This window comes from Lytechinus variegatus, chromosome 12, assembly GCF_018143015.1.
Source record: "Lytechinus variegatus isolate NC3 chromosome 12, Lvar_3.0, whole genome shotgun sequence".
Lineage (NCBI taxonomy): Eukaryota > Metazoa > Echinodermata > Echinoidea > Temnopleuroida > Toxopneustidae > Lytechinus > Lytechinus variegatus.
The window spans coordinates 26,025,962-26,044,355 of record NC_054751.1 but is presented as its reverse complement, the minus strand read 5'-3'; the positions used below and the strand labels follow the sequence as shown (position 1 = coordinate 26,044,355).

Here is an 18,394-nt window from a genome sequence, read left to right as displayed (position 1 = left end):
TCCATTATCCTGATTTTTATTACAGTCTCTGAGACACGTTTAGCTTTTGTCCAGTTTTCTCAAATTCAAACAGTCGGTTGGCTGTGTTGACTGCCTTCTGTTTTGTGCAACTCCTATGCACACACTATTATTAGCTACATGGGACATTTACATGGTATATTGCATGCCCTGTACATACATAGGTCATGCTAGGTTCATCCAGAGTTCATGTTTTAAAGACTTGTAGAACAGATTCTATGCACTTTTTAGTCATTGAAACCAACCCTCATTCATTTTCAAACTTTGGTTTACATCTCCAAAGTTTTAAATAGATCCTGTAAATACTTTTGGACTGGTATTTTTACAGTATAAGGCTTATGTTTAGCCCATTTCCAAGAATCGAAATGAGAAACATTTTGAATCAGAACAAAGTGAATCAATCATTTTAACAGCCTTCATCATCTTTATTATCTTCTTTTTAAACACAGTTATTATCACTATCATTATTAAAAAATAATCATCACCAATCTCTGATAATCAGCACCATCTTGATCACCATCACTCTCATCGTGATAATGATCTTTTCATCATCCGTCACTATCATCATAGTCAGCAACATTATCACCATCATCATCATCGTCGTCGTCATTATCATCACCATCATGATCATCATGATCTTCATCATCATCATCACCATTATCTTCATCATCATCATCATCATCATCTTCATCATCATCATCATCACCGTCACCATCATCGTCATCATCGTTGTTGCCCTCATCACCATCGTCACCACCATCTTCATCATAATCATCATTATCTTCATCACCATCATTATCATTGTCGCAGTCTTTATCGTCATCATCATAATCATCTTTACCACCATCATCATCCCTGTCACCAACATGATGATGAGGATAATCAACATCATTAGCCTATCACCCCCAACAAGCACTCTGACTTATGAAACTTAAAACTTATGATACATGGACTTGAGATAAAAGAAAAACATGTTTACTGTGTTCATAATACATGTAATTCCAAATTTGATTAATTTTACACCAACAAGTGCTCAGAAATCACAAGTGGTCACACTAAACTTTTCTTCCTAAAGTCCAGACTCCAATGGAAGTTATTTTGACAAACCTTTGGTAGCAGCTTGAAGATCTTCCTCAATGTCACCTTGCAGATATCCTAAGAAGATTTCCTTCACAAAGTCACTTACAAAATGATGTAATGTGCAATGGTTTCTGAAATATCAAAATCAATATCAAATCGTGTTATCATTTTTAAATATCCAATTTAATAATCTAGAAAAAAATGGGTTACATAATAATAACTATAATAAAAATGCTAGAATTATTAAGCACAGAATAAATAAATAAGTACAGTAAGAAACTTATATCCAAGAACTTAACATAAATTTATTCTTCTATCCATCCATTTTTAAAACATCAAATTATCATCATCGTCATCATCATCATCATCATCACCATCATCATCATCATCATCATCACTTCCATCATCATCATCATCATCATCATCATCATCATCATCATCATCATCATCATCATCATCATCATTATCATCATCACCAGCACCTTCACCATCAATCATCAAACGTGTTGCACTGTGAATTAGCAACAAAACAAAATTTAACCAGGCAGGCAGCATTCCTATTTCAAAGTGAATTTGTATTCAACTCACCCATTTGTGACATTCATCGAAGCCTCAATATCCTTGATGAATCTATTGAGTGGCTTAAAGATGATGGTGATGTTCTTGATACTAGGCTTACAAACCATCTGCGTCTGCTCGCTCGTCTCATCCTCCGCTAACACTTGACCATCCTATGATAATAGACAATCCATGTTACATTATAGCATGACATACACTCCATGCTATCATTTCATATTACTTGTATAATTAAACTGGAATTCAACCCCATCATGAATTGGATTTGGTTCCAACTGGGGGATACTACTGAATCTTAATGTCAAATTTTTAATTTTTTATTGTTTTATGTTGCAGAAAAGGCACCAAAGCGCTATTAAAAATTTTTTTTGGAAGAGCGTTGTGGCTCAGTAGTTAAGTTTCCAGACTTTCAAACTGAGGATTGTGGGTTCAAAATCCCAGCCATGGCATGTTTTCCTTCAGCAAGAAATTCATCCAAAATGTGCAGCACTATAACCAGGTGAGGTCCATAGGTACTGGCAGGAAGTAATTCCTCAAAAAGCTGTGAGCACCGCAATCGGTAGCCAAGCTTAGCTGGGGTGATATGAGAGTGCCTTGAGAACCTAACAAGGTGGATATGTGTACTATACAAATCCTATATCATTATTACATTTATAAGTAATAAACATGCTTACAGAAGAGAGGAATGGGTGTTGGTCTACTGGACATATTGGTTTTCATTTATTTTTGTACAATATGCCAGTAACAATGAAATAAGCTACTACAGAAAGGATGGATATTTGCCACTCTCAAGCACACTTACTCCTGTCTGACACTTACTTACCGAGCCATAAAACTCTTGTTTCTGCTCTCTCATATAGTTTGTCATACTAATAGCATGGGATGACATATCAAAGCGGAACAGAGGAACCTTCCTCTGTCTAACTTGCTTTCGTCTGCTGAAATATGTATTCAGATCACTGTAAGAGGGGGAAGGCATTAAGATATATGAGTTCATAAAAATAAAGCTTGTAAAGATTATTTCCACATTTGTACGCAAAAGATATCAATGACATAACTTACAATAGGAAATCACAAAACAGATTAAAAAATAAATATGAAAAATACTTTGATCATAAAAGACCCTCATAAATCATTACAAAAGACAAGACAGAAAAACAAAATTATCAGGGTGAACTTCCACTTGAATGCCTTAAGTTTGGGAATGAATAGAAATGTTCTTTAACATTGAAATGAATTCAGAATTTTCGCAATTTAACAATATTACAGAAATGAAATAAATTCATTATTTCACAATATCATAGAAATAGACTATCAATTCTAGGCTCTCTTACCTAGCACTGACTTCAGTGAATGCTGAAGTGGCTTGCTGGGCTGTAGCTGTTACATTCCTAACATCAAGGTAACTACTCAGGATCATTTGAAGCTGAATGAATAAAAAAAAGGAAAGAAATCGCCATCAGTGATATACTTAACTCTTCAATAATTCAGACAGTGGTATAAATCTCTGGTTTATCTACATGTATACATGTAGGTAGACTGAGGAGCACTGCATCAATATTTTTCATCTGACGAGTTCCTAGATTTTGACTGGCTGTGAAACAATGTTCCTATTGTAACTGTCGGAGAAAATGTCCGACAAGTCCTTTCATGAAAAGCTCCCTAGATTCTTTTCTTTTTTAATGCTTTTTATGTTATTACTGTCCTTTGTAAACAAAAGTCTGTATTGCATTAAGTGGAGCGTTGTGGCCCAGTGGATTAGTCTCCGGACTTTGAAACAGGGGGTTGTGGGTTCGAATCCCAGCCATGGCGTAATTTCCTTCAGCAAGAAATTTATCCACATTGTGCTGCACTCAACCCAGGTGAGGTGAATGGGTACCTGGCAGGAATTTATTCCTTGAAATGCGTGTGCGCTGTAATCATAGTAATTACGGCAGCCAAGCTACAGCTGGGGTAATAATATCCAAGTCCTTTGGAAGCGCATAGAGACATTCATAATTGTGATATGCGCTATACAATAACTGTTTATTATTATTGTTTTGTAAGAACGTTACCATTCTCAGGTTAAAAACAGTTTCCTAGCATCATTAATTAAGATGAACTTCAACACTTTGCTGGAAAAGACTAACACATTCTTTGCTCATATTTTGGGGACTTGAACAATGTTCAAGTTAATTTTTTATCAAGAACATACTATGTATAGAGCGTTAAAGACAATGACGGGCGACATTAAAAAATGAAGAAAAAAAAGTTTACCTGTGTCTGTATCTTGGACCAGATATCCCCCATGGTGTAGAGCTGAACATCTCCACTCGTCTAAAGAGAAAGAGAGAGAAAGAGAGAACTGACGATTTTAACATGATCCAAGCATATAACAAGGTGTTATTGTCCATAACTTCAGACACTGAATTATAACCAAAATGACATATCCAGGGGTGTGAGTAGTCACAAATAAAAAGATCTGAAAAAAGCTGAAGAGTGTTGAAAAAGTCTGAAATATAAAGAGCTCCCATACTTTTTGTACAGAGGAAAGCCAAAAATAAGCTGAAATTAAGCTGAAAAAAACAAAAAAAAAAAAATCTGAAATCAGACAAAAATCTGAACTCTCACATCCCCGCATATCATACCATAACTGCAATGCAAGCACATTTTGCCCTTGCAGTTTAAGGTGGAAAGCTAGGCTGAATTATATTACCAACATAATTGTCCATGAAAACACATGATTTGGGTGGATGGGGTGAAGGGGGTTTGTAGAGGTCAACTTCAATGCATTAGAATGCTGAACAGAAAAAAGGTCAATACAATAAAATTCAAAAGATTATCAAACAGATTCTTGTAGAGGAAAACCAGGGAAGGTAGAATTAGAAAAGAGGATATTTACTATTAATTATATCTTGTAGAGCAATTACAGAAAAGGAAAAAAAGTTTAGGGGTAGGACTTGGAAATGAAGACAAAGAACAAAAAGCGCCATGGTGTAGCGGTTCTGACTCTCGCCTTGTAATCAGAGGGTCGTGTGTTCAAATCCCACCATGGCCTAGTGTCCTTTGGCAAGGCGTCAATCCACAATGTGCCACTCTCTACTCAGGTGCTAAATGGGTACCCTTCAGGATGCGAAAGTCTATGTAGTATGCCTAGCAATTGAGTCTTGGAACTCATGGTGGAATGCTCCCCAGGGAGTGGAGAAGGTGCATACATTGTATGCGGGCATGCAAGGATCCAATGACCGAGGTAATAATATATCTGTAAAGCGCTTAGAGATGTTGTTCCGATGTGTAAAGAGCTACATAAATGCGGAATATTATTATTAAAAATAATGAGCAAATACTACTAGTAATTAAGCTTTTAAATCCAGAGTAGTCCCCGATTTCAGGAGTGGTCAGATATACCTCTCTTCGCAAGCGATTTTGGTCACTTGAAAATGTAACGTATTAACATGTGTTTTTGTGGGAAAAGTTGAGAAAATAACAAAATAACTGATGAATTATCTTTACATTATTTTGAGAATCTAAAGACTTTTAAAATGTTTTTTTTTTACCATTTTTCATCATCTATCTATTGGAAGGATGTTGCAAAGTTTTGAGCGTATGAAGTTATTTTCTGACGCGTATGATGCACATGTTCAAAACTACAATAATTCACTATGTATATGGGGCCATACCGATGCGTTCAGTACAACATGTGCAATGCATTTACATGCACACGCGCAATAGAAAGAAGTGTGTAACTTTGTGCGCACTTGACTTTTTGACCCTATGGGATACTTTCTCTTTATTTTCAAAAAGAGTGCATTGCAGCTATATCCACCTATTGATGTTGATGGCTCAAATATGCTTGAATTTTGGACTTACACTTGCTTCCTTTTGTCAAGGTAAGGCATTTACTTCTCTCTACCACTTACCGTTATCCTTTGTAGAGCACCTAGGACACACATGTGAGCTGATGCTACGCACTTGAACCTCTCAAAGATTAGATCTAGGAGTTCTTCCAGGAGTTTGGGTTGGTTCTGCTGCATGATGTTCTCTCCACGTTGCTTTGCACTTCGAGAATTAAAAAAAGAAAATTGCATCAATTATTGAATATGTCTTGGATTGCAGATTACCAGAATTGAAATCCAACAAAAAAATATAACAAAAAATTTACCCATACTTGCTAAGGTATCAAGAGATTCAACATGACATAGATGTACCACATCGCATACAATTTCCTCAAAGTCAAATGTAAATTGCATACAGACTTACTTATCAGCGACATCTGCTGTTGACTTATGAACAATCTTTGCAAGCTCGGACTGGACTTCACCCTTGATTGCCTAGGTAAAAAAAGAAAAAATCAAAATGGCAAAATTAATCTTTGGTTCCTCCAAGAATGCCCAAGGTATAAACACAGATCTCTCCACTTGATTTGATCTTGGTGGGTGTTTCATAAAGCTGTTCGTAAGTTTAGAGCGACTTTAAGAACGACTGGTGACCCTTTCTTATGGCAAATAGTATATTCATTAGCGATGGTTTTGCGCGTAAGAAAGGATCACCAGTCGTTCTTAAAGTCGCTCTTATCTTACGAACAGCTTTATGAAACGGCCCCCAGGCTGGTTGGGTGTCTCTATGTGACTAAGACTTTACCCTAACACTGATCCTTCCTTTCATGATGCCCATTGAATTATTTTGCAAATTCTAACATATCACTTTTATCCATTGTCCATCCTTATCAGAGAGTGAAAGAGAGATAAAACTATTCATATTATTTACATAGTAAGTAGCACTCAATTATTATTGCGCAATCAGTGTTTATGAAATCTTTATTTTCTACTTGCTTTATACAAATTTTTCATCTCAAAATTGGACCATCCTGTACAATAGAAGTATTCATTTTCTTATCAGCTAATGAATATGGAACGTTTAGTTTGATTCTCATTATCCGATTGTAAACAGTTGAAAAGCCTAAACCTCTTCAGACGAATAATGTTAACTTGTCAGTGTCCTATTCTCTGTATTGTGGTGTAGTGGTTCACTCACTTGACACTTAATCCAAGATTTGAAGGTTCAAATCTCACACAGTGCTATTAAGCCCTTTCGCAATACACTTATCCATGTTTATCACTCTCCACACAGGTGTTAAATAGGTACCCAGTAGGATGTGAACGTCAATGTAACAAGACTGGCATGTGTGCACCAGTATATAAAAAAAAGTTACCTGGACAGGATGCTCCCCAGGGAGTGGAAAGGGTGCTTTTTACAAGTTAAACAATGATGGACCCAATAACCCAGTTGATTATAATTATATGTAAAGTGCTTAGCAAAGGAAAGTATTGAGTGATATATAAGCATATAACTATAATGATTATTATCATTATCCTCAATATGCCCAATGAACTGGGATATCTTTTCCTGATGACTTAAATGGTAAACTACCGTCATAGCATTTTACCTCAACAGCCTCTGGTATTCTCTTCAGTAGTGACAGTGATTCCACCAAGATGGCAATGTAGTGATCTACATTGGTCTCAGGATCCATTGTCAGGTCCTCTGTGATTGGTCGATTCTCCTCGTCAGAGCTATCGCTCAACATAGGCGATTCTACAAGGAATATAGGAAGAGATAAGAAATACATGAGGAGGATTCTTTATCAGTTTATCAGAGGACCTTTGGTTCAACCGAAGTAGTTTGTGTTTAGTTTTGTAACAATGGACTGTGAGTAAAAGCATCTATCCCTAACTTATTATTAAGTTATAACTTAATTGCTTATTCATTCATACATTCGTCTTCTTTTTTGTATGGTTATTCCAATAAACTGTTGCCCTTGGAGGTCTTGACACACTTCACGTTAGAATGCTACTTTTTACTGCAAAAATTTCAGTTTTGTGGGGACATCGTGGTCTAGCACTGACAACTCGTCTTTCAACCAGAGGGACGTGGGTTCAAATTCCAACCATGGCATGTTTTCCTTCAGCAAGAAATTTACCCACATTGTGCTGCACTCAACCCAGGTGAGGTGAATGGGATGCCTGGCAGGATCAATTCCTTGAATTTATCAAGCACCTTTAGCAGTTGGTGCTTAAGTCAGGGTAATATATAGTGCGCCATTGAATAGGCAACGAGGTAATCGGCGTCTTATAAGTGCTATATACATGTAGTATTATTATTAGTTTATCATCCATTATTTCTATGATAACATCAAATGGAAAAAACATCAACAGTATCGGCATTCATTTCCTCTCTCAAATAACGTGGCAGTAACACTGCACGAGCTTTCATATGCCACTGGGGTGACTTTCTTCCATTAGCAGAAGACAGTTTTACATTTTGATGAAATCATTTTGCATACAGGAATATCAAAATTGGGGGGAATGCATACTTCTTGGTGTCTTTGAGGCTGCCTTCCTGGCTGACCCTGCCATCTCAATGAGGGCTTGTTTCCTTGAAAGCTTGGGCGATGCGTCTCCTCCAATCCCGCCCGATCCTCGGAGGGAACCGCCGCGGTTGAAGTTCGTTTGGAATGTGGTGGCTGATTTCTCATAAAGGTGATCCCTGAGTTCCATGAGAAGTGTTGTGTTGAGTTGCTGGATTGAAAAATAATGGAGATGATATAGAAAGTATTGTACAGAAGGACATTCAAAGTTCAAGGTTTATTCATATCAACATTTCACATTATCAACAAAATCAACAACTCAATACAAACAATAATATTATGTTTATCATAGATAAACATAAATAAATATTGTAAAATATGAAATGTATACCTCATATAACAATAGAAAAAAAAGCAGTGTAACCATGCAGTGTAACCCATTCTTCTGACCATTAGACTACTTTGATGTGAGACTACTCTGATGTGAAACAAATAACTTAATAAGGGACTTCAATCTGAAAATTCAGCTTCATACATCATTGTTTTTTTTTAATGATAAGCAATAAACAAACATCAATTCACTTGTGAAAGTTGCATTATATTTTCTTAATCATTTCAAGTTTTGATGTTTTTAAATCAGCTATTTATACATGTATATACCTGTAAATTGTACACAATTCAGCCTTTTGGCTGCACCATGCAATGATTTTGAATAAAACCTTTTCAATTCAATTCAATTCAAATCAATGGACTTCTATCCACTAGTGCAGGGCGATATTTCCATATTATCAAAATGATGCAATATTGAAAAAGTTATGTATTTATAGTTTTAATGATTGTGTTGATATATCACGGCAACACGATTGACCAAAATATTGGCGATCATGAAAAGATCGCAATTTTATTGACCATTAATGCTGCTCTGTATTGTGTAAAACCAACATAGAATTTGTAAATTAGTACCCAAATACCCGCTTTTCATGGACAAGCACCGTAAAAAGCTTTACTTTCATTTCCCCTTTTCCTGCTCTCACAAAATTGCAGATCATAATAAATGTTATGAATTTTCATACTCCGCGACATATAGCTAGTGTTATCTGGGATGTTTTGCTGGCTATAATCGACTAACATTGAAATCAACCATCGACCTGCGGGGCATTTCATCAATATTTTCGTCCGACAAGTTGTCAGATCTGACAACTTTCCTGGATTCTGATTGGTTGAGAAGCACTGTTACTATACAGTGCGTATCAAAAAAAAGTTTACACTTTGAAAAAATCCTGCAAAATTATACATTTGTAATATTCTGAAGATTGTTCCACATTTTAACATTGGTACAGGTCCATTAAAGCAAATGACGATATAACTGTCAAAAAATATTTCCGCTTGAGTGAGCACCACTTACTTTTGAAAAGTTAGTGAAAAATGATTTGCGCAGAAATTTGAAATAGTCATGCGAATAAAATTAGATCTTAATCATGAAGAACACATGGAATTTAGCTAGTAAAATTGATTTGAAGATATCTTCTACATTGTTTGACTTGTTTCCTTGCCCAAAACACTTCGAAGAGTGCATTTCGCCACTCCCCACTCCCCCACACACCGAGGCCATCATGACGATATTTGCTTTACACTGAGCTGTGATTTACATGGATTGGCTTAAGCTTGATTTTCATTTTGTTAATCATTGCTAAGCTTGGGAAAAGTGTGGAGAAACAAGTATTAAATGAAAAATGAAATGTAAACCAACTATCATTGATAAAAACTTAGTGAAAAAATGCTGGAGATGTCTGATATAAACTTTTGTTCAGATTCAGTTATGTCCTCAGATCCAGCTGGCACAAATAGGGTAAAGGTTGTGCTTATTGAGTGTTGAAATTTCAATTTGGGTGGCAAAATTGTCACAAAATGCTTGAATGTATCCGTTTTATTCCAATTGACTAAAAGTGCAAAGGAAATGTATGATAAATCTTTCGTAGTGTCAGTTTGATTTCGTCCTTTCCCCTTGACACAGCATGAAAACGAGCATTTCTGCGCAAACAGATTTCTGCGAGCTTTACAGAAATGGACAGTGCTCACTCAAGTGTAACATTCTGACAAAACTTTTACTTTCATTGGATAGATGAGACCCAAACCCAAGATTATATGTGAAAAAATTACCCACGTGTTGTATATTCTTTAATTCCCATGGCTTTTTCAAAGTGTAAACTTTTTTTTGATACGCACTGTAGTGACTGTCGGATAAAACAGGACTTGTCGGATAAAACGTCCGACAAGTCCTTTCATGAAACGCTCCCCAGATGCCTGTAACATAAAGCTTAGCAATGATCGTAGAACATTGTTCTATGATTACTTGCAGTGACTACAATATATGACCAATCATAAAAATCTAGCGTATGATTAATCGCTAACCTCTATTAAGTTACAGGCCCCTGCATGACAATCTACATAATCCACTTACATCTTTCCTGGCAAACATCTCTATCCTGGTCTCACTAAGGGCCTCGACCCCCTTGAGGTCCCCATCCAACTGACCCATGGTCTTGGTCAAGAGCTCGGTGGCATGAAGGTAGTGCTTGTTGGCTAGGAATGTGGCAAGACGGGTGGATACACTCTTTACGTCTTCACTACAAATCAAAAAAGAAAAAAAGAAACTTGTGTTGAGGAAGAACAGATATAAAGAATGAGATAAAAATAGCCCTAAGGGTCACTCCTAAATTGACCCATGTTCTTGGTCAAGAGTTTAGTTGCACAAAGGTACTACTTATTGGCTAGGAATCTGGCAAGAAGAGTTGATACACTCTTTCCATTTTGACTTTAAATACAAGAAGAGGGAAAGATATGTTGTTTGATATTCTGATGGTTTGGATAAACATGACGGTCACCAAACCTACGAATATCTTTCAAAGAAGAAAGGCAAATCAATATCGCCCCCTTTAATACACAAAAATGGCAATAACACTTGTCAAAACTATTCTTAAAGCGATAATAACTGCATTTTCATTCTCTTTTTTCTTCTGATTTAACTGTCAACGTGTCTTGAAAGACTGTCAAAGACAGCAGTGCTCATCAATGGCTTGGATTCAACTTCACGATAGACAGCACTGCTACTGGCAGTGACGTATCATGTTTCCTATATGAATTCATAAAGGAAAATACAACATCCTCAGGATGTGGCTGTCTGATCAAAGAAATGCATCAAGAAATTGTCTGAGATAAGTCGGCGAGCTATCCCCAAATGAATTCTGGACAGATCCATCTCCAACATACGGCATAGCGTTGGCTTCCATTCAGCATTGATAGATGTGTCCCTGAATTATGACAAGCATCGAGATGAAATTTCTTCTTATTCTCAATAAAGAGAAATATTTAGCCATTAGCAATTGGAACTACATGTAGGTGGTGCCTGTACAAAACCTATTCGGTCTACAGAATGATTTTAATGAACATGACCCCACACTTTTGTAAGAATGGAACGTTTAATAGGCGGAACTCTAATAATAATACCGGTATTGTCCCCTTTAACTCTTTGCCTGCCACGTACACTATCCCCCGTGCGCCACATTAATTTTGGGGTGCTGTATGCATTGTGTGCGAACTGTGACTTGAGTCGTCATTGGCAGTCCGCTGTATGTGCCGCGAGTCGTCCGTGGCGGGCAAAGAGTTAAGCTTTCAACTGATCTATGACGACTACGACCTAACGACATTCGGTAGCGCTTCAAATTTCTGTTAAACATAACATGCACAAAAACACAGAAGTTTTTTTCTTGAACCACTGTGAGCCAATACAAGGATTAATACATGTATCTCTAAAATCAATCACTCAAATGAATCATCCAATAATTTGACGCCATTAAACGTCATGAATGCCTGCTGTTCAATTACTAGATCTCTGACCGAGCCAAGTTCAGAGCAGAAAATTTGGCAAAAAGACAAAAATATGGAATGTGAAGCATTAAGAACGGAACTCTGTTATACCCCTCCCAAGCAATTTGTTTTTTAAGGCATGTCCAAGTTTACAAGGTTACTTGAAGTACACTCTGAGTGTAGATGCAGTACTTAGCATTTTAGCTGGCACTGAACACAGAAATAGGTATATGGGAACACACAGATGTGGCATGAAATTTTTGTCCTAGTTTCAACCATTTTGGCTTGTTCTTATCACATTTTTCATCCATGGGGACATACATTTAAACAAACAAAAAAAAACATTTAAAAACTTTTCTCAGGACAGCTTTTAATCAAACCCTTTCATAAAGCTGTTCAGAAGTTTAATGACCCTTTGCATATGACTGGTGACCATTTTTTCTGCTAGATTATTCTCGACAGCTGATTTGGCACCTAATTATATGTTCAGTCATGTGTATTGTTGTGTATTAACTATTAGCATTGCATAAAGTCATAGTTTAAAAAGAAACCAGCTTTATGAAACATCCATCTGAACCCCATATCATGAAGGTTAACTATTCATCGCTAATTTGAAAGAGCATTTCTGATTGGTTCCTAGTCAGCCTTCTGAGCAAAATGGGCATGAAACGATGATCTTGATAGGCCATTTCATTTAGTGATTAATCGCTTTGTGTTGAGAAAGCCAGGACACTAAAAATGAAAAGAAGAGTTTAAGTACTTCTAACTTCTTGTACATGTATGTCATTGACTTACATATATTATAATTTTATTATCAAACATACTTTTTCTTTGATATGTAAAACAGCCCAGTACTAATTCTTTTAGTTTTCAACACGACTCATTTTCGTATCCAGTTCCCAAATTACGAGACGCTTCCCCGGTAAGATAAGCATTGAAAATTGCTATTACAACAAGAATGTTACCCTCTTTGCTTAACAATACTTGAGTGAACCAATTTAGATATAATGAAGAAATCCTCTTGCTAAATTGATGACACAACTTTGTGGTATTAGATATTTGACATTCACGAGCAATGTTACAAGTATGAAGGAAATTGTCCAATGTTCAAAGGCAATTAAAAGGTAAAAGACTGGAGTAGCAGTAGATCTGGTACATTCATGTAAACTCAAAGCTAATTTTTAGTTTTGGTAATGGTAAATCCCCCATGGTTGGGATACAAACTCACGACCCCCCTGTTACACCCACAAATGTAATAATCGCCCACAAATGTAATAACGCCCACAAATGTAATAACACTTTACCCACAAATGTAATAACGGGCCTGTTTCAAAATTGTCGTAATCATGTCGGACGGAATTTGATAGCAAAAGAAGCTGTCATTTTTGTTAGAGGTAGTTTTCTTTAGACTTCTGTACAGGGACATGGAGAGCTTACATGACTTTCATCATGTATAAGTAACTTCCCAAGTATCTTTTCAAAATTTGTCTGTAAAAGGGCAAAAACTGACCATGTCGGACGGAATCGATAGAAATGAGGACCCTTGACTTTTCTTATTCAAGTTATTATTCTATCAAAAGTTTAAGTGATAAGTGAGTAATTCACAGTCAAATAAACAGAAGAACAACCAAACATTAAATTCTCAAAAAAATCTTTATTCAAGGATTGTTGTCATGGCAACAGGAACTATTAAAAAACACATCATGTCGGACGGAACCAATCATGTCGGACGGAATGAAAATGTTACTTTTTTAGCAATTTGCCCAAATCATTAATTCCTTGCCTTTTGTAGAAAGGTCATCATGGGTACTAATGTTTTTCATAGTTAAAAAGATCTGACATCTATTTATAACTTTGTTACCATAGGAACATTGATGAAATTCCGTCCGACATGCTAGGTTCCGTCCGACATGATTAATAGCACACAGTCAAAATGCACTTAGCTGTTCAGTACAATTTTTGTACGATTCATTATTTCTCAGTAATGAAATTACCAGAATTACAGCATATCGTATCACCCCAATTTTTTTCTAATTTCATGAATTATGAGACTTTCAAATCGCAATAGTATTTTTGGTGAACAATGAACAATAAACAGTCTTCCCGTCAAAGTTGAATAACAATGCAATTCAAAAGAAAATGATTGCATAAGACCTCACAGAAAGTGGTGCAAACTTTCACTCAAGTTTGACAGCTTTAATATCAGAAATTAGTGCTGAGTGCTTCGTGCTGAATGGACTGGATTTAGATGGTGGGGTAGATGGTTTGGTGGTGCATGCTGGCTCAGGAGTAGAAGCAGAGAATGTAGAGGATGTATTAGCTGTATTAGGAGCATGGATGGCAGTGGAAGCAGACAAGTTAGAAGTGGGATCAGAAGTTGCAGACTGATGACTAGTTGAGATAGAAGACAAGGAAGCATTTCTTGCTTTCATTCTCTTACGACACTTGTCTTTCAGAAGAGCAGACTCATATTTTTCCTTGTTTTGTTTAAGTTTTCTATTTCTGTCTTTTTCTTTTCGATCTTGAGCATCAAGGGAGTCACGCCAATTTTTGCATCTAATTGCATTTTTTGAACGCTCCCACATTCTTGCAACTTCAAGGACACTGAAAATCACAACCAAAACACGATAGCTTTTTCGCGAAATAAATTCATCAGGATGGTAAATTAAATAAGTTTTAAGTTCTTTGCACACATCCAGAATTTTTTTTCTTTTTTCACTGTTTATTTTTAGGATGTTATAACAAATTGTGGGATACAGTTTCATAAAAATTGAGAAACAAAAATTGATTTCAGGTATTATGAAAAATTATTTTTATCATTTTATCATTATTATTTACCCTATTATTATTATTATCATTCACAAATTCAGATGTAAAACAGTGCACTCTCATATTGAATTGTAAAACAAGCAGACAATATTGCAGTCAAGTATTATTTTAACTTTCCACAAGACACTTGATAGATTTGTGCATAGGCTATAGCCCATGCACTGAGTTGCTAAAGTGCACAGAGTCCTCCCTTCCCCAATCCAAAAACATGAGCATCTTATGAAGTAGATTATCATTTTCTTCAGCTATATTTTGGGCAAATTTTGTATCCCACATGCATCTCTGAGTTTTAAACTTCTTACTATTCATTTAGAAAATGCTTAAAGCAATACATAATGTTAGTTTTCTACAGTAAAACAGGACACTACCTTGGCCAGTAAAACACAAGTATAGTCACGTATTGTATTACCGGACACTATCATATTTCCGGACGCGCATATTACTGCGTACGAAATCAATTTCGTACGGTAAGACTTCCGCAGTTCAGTTTCACAGATCAATTCAAAGAACAAGTTTGCAAAAACAAGGCGAAAAAATCCAACTTTTACCTTATTTTTCTCTAAAATGACAGAAAATGCTTAAAATATCATATAACATAGTTTTGCATTAACAATTGATCCCAATTGATCTATTTTCTGATGGCAATACGGACCTAATTTCGGGCCTAATTCGCCGAATTTCAATCTCGTCCGCTCCATCGATCAGATCGTCGACGGCTAGTTCTCAAGGTATGTACCCCGGCCGTCCGTGCGCGAGGTAGATAGAAAGCCGTCAACGATCGTCTGCGCATCGATAGAACTTGACTGAGGGTCACGATATGAACGAGCATTAATACTGGAAAGTGCCATATCGAACACGCAATCAAAAAAAAAAATTTTTAATGAAATTAGTTAGCAAACACCAATTTATTACAAAGATCTGCTCAAAATCGATATAAGAAAGCAAACAAAAACTTAGAATTTACTCATGAGATGATATATCATGAAAAAATCACACCAACTCTTTCTTACATCATTATAATCAAGAATATTTTTACCCGTCCGTCGCGCGTCCGGAATTATGATGTAATTTGTCACGCACGAAAATAATTGTTTTTCGCGGAGGGGTATGCGGCAAGTGCGGTGCAAAGAAAACGATTGGAAAATATAAAATAATTTCATCATATTTATAATTTTCAGAATATTTGGAATAGCAAGGTATAATTTTTCTTCATTGTATTTCCTCTAGTTGTCATTTTTAAAGCACTGAAATAAAGGTGTCCGGCAATAGGATACACTGCCATACTGGAAAGGTGAAAGCAAGAGGAAGGTCCCAAGCCATGTGCTTTACATATTGAAAGTGTACATCACTTCTGACCAATCAGATTGCAGGAAAATACCATACCTAAGTACTGTTTAATTGTGTGTAAGTTTGTGTATTGTGTGTGTCCAGAATCTGAACTGTAATATATGAGGTTATTGTACACTGAAAGCTGCAGAACAGAAGTGTAATGTGTGCTATCTCAATAGATTCCGTCCGACATGCCACTTTCATGTCGGATGGAAAAAAAAGTTATCCTTATTTTTTCCTACTTAGGTGCAGGTAAATTTTAAAAATCATCATTCATTCTAAGACTACAATCAATTCATTGATACTTGGCTGGGAAAAATCTATAAAATTGTCAATGGTTTTTCTGAGGGAAAACTTCTTGGAAATTTTTTGCATGTCGGACAGAAAATTTTGAGTTACCTTTTCTAAAATTGCAGGAATCATTCATTTCTACATATATGATTCCAGTTAATGTATAAAAAGGATGATTGATATATATGTTAATATTTATAAACATGCAGTTTCAAAACAAAGATATTAAGTGTTACCTAGGACCATTTAATTTCAGAGAAAGAATTCCGTCCGACATGCTTTCAAATTTGCATCATGTTATAAAATTTGCGAAAAATTCAAGAAAAGTTGTAAAAATTGAATGGATACTTATATTTCATGAAAGAGGAGATATGAATCATCAATAAAAAATGAAAAAACATCGTTTAAAAACAACTTTCAAAAATAAGCATGATGGTTACCAATTTTGAAACAGGCCCTATTAACGCCCACAAATGTAATAACACTTTACCCACAAATGTAATAATTTTTGATCGCCCACAAATGTAATAACACTTTACCCACAAATGTAATAACGCCCACAAATGTAATAACACTTTACCCACAAATGTAATAATGCACTTTACCCACAAATGTAATAATGACTTTACCTACAAATGTAATAAATTTGAAGTGATTTTTGGTGAATTCGTTCTAAACTAATATCCTATAGTAATGCGTTCATATAGCACAAAAGTTCAAAGTCTTTTTTCCAGACCCGGTTAATGAAATATTACAGTACAAGTCCAAGTCTTTTTCCAGACCCGGTTTTTCAAATACGTCCAAATTCTTTTTACCAGACCCGGTTGTTTCAAAATTATAATAAACGTCCAAAGTTTTTTTCCAGACCCGGTTAATTAAAAAATTATGCAAGTCCAAAGTCTTTTTTTCAGACCCGGTCGTTTCAAAAGTTATAATATACGTCGGTGAGGGGTAAAGACAACACTCTAAGCCCAAGCATTTTAAGTGGGTTTAATTTTGAAGATTGGTCTCAGCTGTCATTTTTTTTCAATATTTCTTTATCTTTTAAATAACCGGGTCCAGACGAAAGACTAAGCATAATACTCGTGTTATTCCACAAGAATAAGAATATGAGTCTTTTGTTTTTAGGATTGTTTAAATCATTTTTAAATCACCGGGTCTGGAATAAAGACAACGCTCTAAACGTGTGCTTTTCTACATGCATGGTCTTAATTTGGAGGATTGTTGGTTCTTAGATTCGCTGTTGGGGGTTGAGTTTTATTGATTTTTTATTCCTGAAATAATTGTGTCTGGAGGAAAGTCGATCTTCGACAATCGGTCTTCATGTTGTTCCACAGTAATTAGATTATTGGGTATTCGTTTTAGAATATTTGTAAAAACTATTTCATTTTTCAAATAGTAACCAAGTCTGGAGAAAGGATGTCTGCTTTACCCACGCGTTATTACAATGTTTTGTAGGGGTAGTAGTATTATTTAAAAAAAAGACATATTTTTACTGGGTGAAACTTTGGAAATTTGGTCTTAGATTCGAAGTTTTTCAGTTACTTTTTTTTAATAGCCGGGTCTGGAGGAAAGAGTACGTTTTAAAACTCGTGTTATCAACGAGAATAAGAATATAAGGTCTTATGTTAGATTTTCTTCGTAACTGTTTTAGGTCTGGAATAAAGACAACACTCTAAACCTCTTTTAAAACAGGTTCTTAGGTTGAAGGTTTGTTTGGTCTTAGACTTTGATTTTTTTTAATTCTTACTATTAGCGTTTTTTTTAAGAAAAAAATGGTCGGGCTGAAAGACTACGCTATATCCAGCATTAATAAGATTATGGGGTCTTTATACTGTTTTTAAACTGTTATTCATAATGTTTAAATAACAGGTAACCGGGTCTGGATAAAAGACTACGCTTGATTCTCAATTTACTCTTAGTGCATATATTCACAATATACACCGTATAAGTTGAAACAACAACAAAGACATTAATTCCACCAGTTTTAATTAACTGGGTCTGGAGAAAAGACTAAGCTCGATTCCCATTTTTTCCACAGGAATATCATTATCGTAT

At 35.7% G+C, this 18,394-nt stretch overlaps 1 protein-coding gene across 4 annotated transcripts in view; it reads right to left on the bottom strand.

Annotated features, from left to right (window-relative positions):
• LOC121425692 (exocyst complex component 4-like) overlaps nt 1–18,394 on the bottom strand; it is a 72,439-nt gene that overhangs the window by 9,691 nt on the left and 44,354 nt on the right. For all 4 annotated transcript variants that reach the window (XM_041621855.1, XM_041621856.1, XM_041621854.1 and 1 more), the window contains exons 5-14: nt 10,482–10,647; nt 8,027–8,231; nt 7,100–7,248; nt 5,914–5,984; nt 5,574–5,712; nt 3,931–3,990; nt 3,009–3,100; nt 2,498–2,633; nt 1,687–1,829; nt 1,126–1,229 (exon numbers count right to left, since the gene is read on the bottom strand). In XM_041621855.1, the coding sequence (XP_041477789.1) occupies nt 1,126–1,229; nt 1,687–1,829; nt 2,498–2,633; nt 3,009–3,100; nt 3,931–3,990; nt 5,574–5,712; nt 5,914–5,984; nt 7,100–7,248; nt 8,027–8,231; nt 10,482–10,647 (1,265 nt within the window). The remainder of the gene's footprint in view (nt 1–1,125; nt 1,230–1,686; nt 1,830–2,497; nt 2,634–3,008; nt 3,101–3,930; nt 3,991–5,573; nt 5,713–5,913; nt 5,985–7,099; nt 7,249–8,026; nt 8,232–10,481; nt 10,648–18,394) is intronic.